At 38.6% G+C, this 6,000-nt stretch overlaps 2 protein-coding genes across 2 annotated transcripts in view; one reads left to right on the top strand and one right to left on the bottom strand.

Annotated features, from left to right (window-relative positions):
• LOC113231308 overlaps positions 1 to 6,000 on the top strand; it is a 129,266-nt gene that overhangs the window by 71,774 nt on the left and 51,492 nt on the right. The gene's annotated exons all lie outside the window — the stretch shown is intronic.
• The window catches only part of LOC113231310 (pancreatic triacylglycerol lipase), a 43,862-nt gene continuing 38,905 nt past the window's right edge, over positions 1,044 to 6,000 (bottom strand). Inside the window, exons 7-8 of the mRNA XM_026465576.1 lie at positions 3,307 to 3,460; positions 1,044 to 1,251 (exon numbers count right to left, since the gene is read on the bottom strand). Of these exons, the coding sequence (XP_026321361.1) occupies positions 1,188 to 1,251; positions 3,307 to 3,460 (218 nt within the window). The 3' untranslated portion in view covers positions 1,044 to 1,187. The remainder of the gene's footprint in view (positions 1,252 to 3,306; positions 3,461 to 6,000) is intronic.

Genomic DNA, 6,000 nt, shown 5'->3' with positions numbered 1-6,000 from the left:
CACACACACACACACACACACACACACACACACACACACACACACACGCACACACGCACGCACGCGCACGCACATACACACACACACACACACACACACACACACACATATCTTGTTAAGATCTGTGTAAGGAACATTTTATATGAGATGTTACTACTATAGACCTTTACTCTATAGTAAAAAAAATAGTAAAATAGTAAAGGTCCCTTAGGACCTTAACTGCCTCCGTGACCAAACGGTTACCATGCTGGACTGCCACTCAGAGGTCCCGGGTTCGATTCCCGGGCCGGGAGAAATATTTGTATGGCCTACATTTATTTCTCTCGTGAGTTTGGGTATAGTTTGTGGTTGTGTATATGTGTGTCCATGGCACCCACGATACAGGGTTTCCCTAGTGCGGGGCTATAAATGTGTAGTAGTGTGTACGCATTATTTATTTATTATTAATTATTCTGAGAGAAATAAAGCATTTTTGTATTTGTATTGCCATAAGATCGTAAAAAATTCTGTTAACGCAGTAGGAAACCTGGTTAGGGGGAAGTTTAAATTTTTCAATAATACTTTCAAATATCGCTGCGGATGTTACGATATGAAACCAGGATATGACGAATATCAATACAGGTTAGGATTATGAAATTGTTGTTTTTTACCACAGCGTCACGCGTCGGTAAAAAAAAGTTGATTGACCCATTTCTCTGAAACATCGGTCCAAAAATTTCCTATATTACTTGAGACAAATACGATTGTACATATTATACTTATTCCAGGTTTATGGCTGTAGACATGCTACTTAGCAAAGAGGGCATCTGCAAGAAATTTGATTTCCCACCTAACCTTAGTCAATTCGAACTGGATGAACTGGACACGGCTTTCATATATCTGCAGAGGCGCGTGAAGGTAGCATGGGATTGGTATTGCTCAGAACGCTACAAAGGCTGCGTCATGCCGATGGCACAAAACAATTTCCACATACCCAGACACTACGACCATTTGGATAAATGCCTATTACATTTAACGTAATCGTTTTCAACAATTATTGCTGTCTGTAAAACACGATGTTTACAAATTTTGTAACACTTTAAAAAATTGTAACATTATTTAAATCGAATATGTAGAACATAACGAAAAACAAACGATGATGTATTGGCACTCAATTATTACGTAATAAATATGTTTTAAGTAAATATCTATGGTCCATTTTTCGCGAAGGGAGGTTTCTCGTTCGTCTCCAAAAACATTTTCCCGATCATCCTGTAAATAAAAATAAATTACTTTATTATCCACAAGGAACTGTTGTACTCCTTGTCAAATAGTTCGTTCAAGGAAGCATTGCCACCTTACCTATTTCTACCGCCAAGCAGTAACGTGAGCATTAATGAGTTTCGGTTTCGAAGAGTAAGAGCGGGGTTGAACTTGTAAAGATCTGATGAGGAAGAAAAGTCAGGTGTAAAAATAGTTTATAATTACATGGAACAAAATGGGAATAAATGTGACATATCAAGGTTACAATTGTTCCACATGGAACTGAGTACATGGAACTACTAGGAATAAACGAAGAGTGCTAGTGAAAATAGACCCACATAGGACTTGTCAACTTATGTCTCCGGGTGACAGGTCAGTTATTTGCAATATAAAGCTCTGAACAACACTGCAACTATATTGACAGGCGTGTCGCTTACCACCAGGCACTCTACTTATTCGTCCAGTCCCTTGGTACCATAAAAAAGCCCCGTAAGACAACAGTTCAATTAATTTGCCATAAACTTTTCGGTGAAGGAAAACATCTTAATGAAAGAAAACTTCTGAACAGCATCTAAAAATCATTACATATCGTAGACCATCCATACATTGTCATTTGTGATTATTGTAATCGGTGCCACAAACACAGTAAAATTTAGTATTTATTAACAAATCTCAGTGATAAGTAAAAAAAAACTATTTTAGATCGGGCACATTAAGGCCTATAATTTAATATGCACTATTATTACCTCAAAGATTTTGACACTGTATTCTTAAAAAGCAGCGATATGTATCACAGATATTTAGTTACATCTCAGAAATATGCAATTTCAGCTGTAATGTCTAAAAATACCGTAAACGTGGAGCATTCGGTCAGTTACTACCCTAAATCTGCGTATATCAGATTCATGGAACGAACGTGCTCTTTCGTCGGGGCTATAAAACGACCGCAAATATTGACTCGGCCAGTGTTATGAGACCTTTGATGGCAACAATCAGTGAGGAGAAAAGGTTAAATGCTGTCAGGATCTTGATGGGTAATTGGAGGAAGGGGAACGAAGTGAAGTTAGTATTAAGATATACTTTAGATAAGCTTTGCGTTGAGTTGACGTTAAAAAAGGCAGGTCAGTGAGATTTTTCAGAAGAAAATTATTAGAAAGTTAATCCAAATAAAACGAATCCACTGCAATAGTAAAGAAAAAAGGTAACAAATAATTAAGAACTCAAAACGTAATATACTGAAACTAAATAGTTCATGTAAAAATTGTAACTACAAAAACCCGCTATTTTTTTCACAAAAATTATAAACATATTTTGTAAATACATTTTACAGTATGTTTAAATTCCAGGAACAAATCAAAAGAGTAAGCAATATCATTGAGTTTCATATAAATTATATTTTGTTTATCATACCAAGTGACGGGACGACCAAGTCGTGCGCCTGACGGTAAACGACACACCTCGACACGACACATCCATAACAGTTGCAATGCCTTCAGAGCTTTAAAACACAAAGATCTGAGGGCCACTGCCTCTGCGCCCGTCACTCTGAGACATACGTTGACAAGTCTCATTTGCCTGTAATTTCACCAGCACCCTTACCCTTTAAAACGGGAACGCAGTAATGCTCATATTACTGCTTGGCGGCAGAAACAGGTGAGGTGGCAGTACTTCCCTGGACGAACTTTTTCACAAGGAGGTCTGCTGCTACAAGAATGCGTGCTACGAAATTGATATTATAATAATACAGTTTATAGGAATTGAAATTATTTTTTCGACTCTATAATATACATATTTTGTTCGAATAAAACAGCCGTGACCATGGGACATGTAAAATGCCCCGAAAGGTTCGTTTGTCACTTTGAGGTTTGGAAAAATAAACATAATTGCGATTTATATCCGAAGAAATATGGCGAAAGCCTTAGAATTTGTTATATTTTATTCCGAAATTTATTATTATATGACTGTATTAGAATATTATCAGTTAAACCACGAAGACCCGTACCCCGTACCCCATACTTCACCGGATACTTCTTTGCAAAATTTGTAAAATACACGTATACTTACGGCCTTCTTGCACCAACGCCCATATGTCCGTGGACTTGAAAGTTGCAGTTGTTGCCTCGAGACTTCCAATCCCGGCACAGTGTAGCCGGGAACCCCGTGGGATTGTACAGCGACTCCGCATAATAACGCCACGCGCGGTTGTGACTGCAACCATCTAGAGAAATAATGTTTCTAATTGCTTTTTTGTACGAAGTGACGGGACGAACAAGTCGTGCGCCTGGTGATAAGCGACACGCCTGTCCATAACAGTTGCAGTGCCACTCAGAGCTTTAAATCGCAAATATCTGAAGGGCGCTGCCAGTGCGTCCGTCACCCCGAGACATAAGTTGGCAAGTCCCATGTGCCTGTAATTTCACCAGCACCCTATCCTTCGAAACCGTAATACAGTCATGCTCACATTACTGCTTGAAGTAAGAACTCCTGGACGTACTCTTTCACAAGGAGCTTTCCTGCTAGTAAAATAATATTATAGCATTATTACTACAATAATATTGTAATTATTGTAATATTGATAAGAAAAATAATAGGCCTGTTACTGTCATTTAACTCCCCCAAGGTTCACTCTAATCGCGAAGCCTTTTTTTCGCTGACATGAGCCCCATGTCAGCGAAAGAAAAAGGCTTTTTTGAATGAAAAAAACGGAGGTGCCTGAAACGTTAATAGGGGTCCGTGTGGAACGCAATTAGGCAGATCATGACCAAAATTTTGATTTTCTATAAATTGAGCAATCCACAACAATCCTATAAAAGTAGCTGTATGTACGAAATAAAAAAATAAACATTACAAAGATTCGTATACCTACGTAAATATGTTGTACTTTCTTCTAGTAAACGTATACATTACCTATGAACATCGAGTAATCGAGACGAAACCAGAAACCAGAAATAGAGACGAAATGTTTCATTCAATTTGTTTCAGAATAGTTTTCAAACATTCAATTTGTTTGAAAACTATTCTGCCAAATCATTACGGTGATGCGCTCCGATTGGCCAGCCCGCATTCGAAACAATTGACGGGTATCGTCAATTGTTCCGAATACCATGTGTATTTTTAATATTTTGTTATGTACAACATGCATATTTATTTTCGTTGGAAATGATATTATACTGGTCATTTTGAAGTGAAACAATTGACAACTCGCGTCTATTGTTTCGAATTCGGGCTGACCAATCAGAGCGCAGTTGTCACAGTAATGATTTGGCAGAATAGTTTTCAAACAAATTAAATGACATTTCGTCTCTATTTCTGTTTACATACTTGATGAACTGAATGTAGACAATAAACAGTGTGATCTATTCTGCCTACTACTCGTGTGCACTGATTTTAAGTTCAATACACAACTTCAATCTATTCATACGTCCCACTGCTGGGCACGGGTCTCCTCTCAGGTGATAGTTTAGGCCACAGCCCGCCGCGCTGGCTCAATGCAGGTTGAGGATTTACTTAACACGTTTTGCGAGAGTTGTGAACCTTCTTCGACGTGCAGGTTTTATTACGATGTTTGTCCTTCACCGAAAAGCTCATGATAAATGTCAAATTAAATTAAAACTCAGAGGCGCTCGGATCTGTCTATTTAATATGAAGACTATCTACTACTATATACGAAGTTAAATAAATACGCGATTTAAATCTGGATAATAAAAAATAGTTACATTTCCAATGTGTACCTAATAATAGCAAAAACCCAAGAAGTCGATAATTTATGCTATAAAAAATTATGCGAACTAAAAAAGAAGGGGAAAGGGGAAAAGGGGATATAAATAGCAAAGGTGACTAACGAAATGTGCCGACACAACTCATCCTTCCCTCAAAAGCAAAGGGAAGTAAACTCCTTCACCTTGGCCCAGTTGTGAATCAGGCATCGATTTTATAAACAAACAACATTGCCGTGTGCTTTATAAAAGTTACGGACTAAAGTTATATAATAAGAAAGATATTGTATTTACATATACATATTACATATAAACCATACTAGTTAATAATTATAACTTTTTTATAAAAAACTACCTCTAAAGTTTGTGGAATTACATCCATTTGCCAAGTTTTATTGGAATCGATTAACGAAAAGTGGTGAAATCTTTGGTACCCTCAGTGGTGGAATATTTTCTTTAAATTTGAATGGGAGCAATACTGAGGCATCCCCTTTCCAACAAAATAAACATTATCGAAATCGGTTCACAAGTATCGGAATAATCGCGTAATGTATACACCAAAAAAAGTACAATCGTGTTGAGAATCTCTTCCTTTTTTGAAGTCAGTTAAAAATACCAAGACAGTATTGTAGCGGAAGAGCTCCTTGTAAAAGAGTTCGTCGCATAAAATCGCGTAAGGGCGCATTTATTCGACACGAACTTCGTCGCTCTCACCCCGCGCGGCCGCCGCGCGATCTAAGAGCGGAATTCGCGTTGCTGCCTAACTGTCATGGCAAAATACGCTCTATTTGTTTAGCTTTTACGTTTTAAATTTAAATGAGCGTTCCGAGTACGCGGGCTAGCCTTTTTTTTGACGGGGAGAAATGTTTATGGATGCCCCTGAGCCCAGGGAGACTCAGGGGTTATGTGGGCACTCTCCCTCCAAACTGGAGGGCCTACCCCACTAAAACCCCCCCGGGTTTCCCTCTCGCCGGTTGAGTCGGCGCCGTGGGATCACTGAACATTCACCACGACGCCGCCCGGCCGCCCTAGCTTACGCCAG

The sequence above is a fragment of the Hyposmocoma kahamanoa genome, unplaced genomic scaffold, assembly GCF_003589595.1.
Source record: "Hyposmocoma kahamanoa isolate Upper Pololo Valley unplaced genomic scaffold, ASM358959v1 65, whole genome shotgun sequence".
In the NCBI taxonomy this organism is placed as follows: domain Eukaryota; kingdom Metazoa; phylum Arthropoda; class Insecta; order Lepidoptera; family Cosmopterigidae; genus Hyposmocoma; species Hyposmocoma kahamanoa.
The sequence above is the reverse complement of the archived record's forward strand: the minus strand, read 5'-3'. Positions and strand labels throughout refer to the sequence as shown.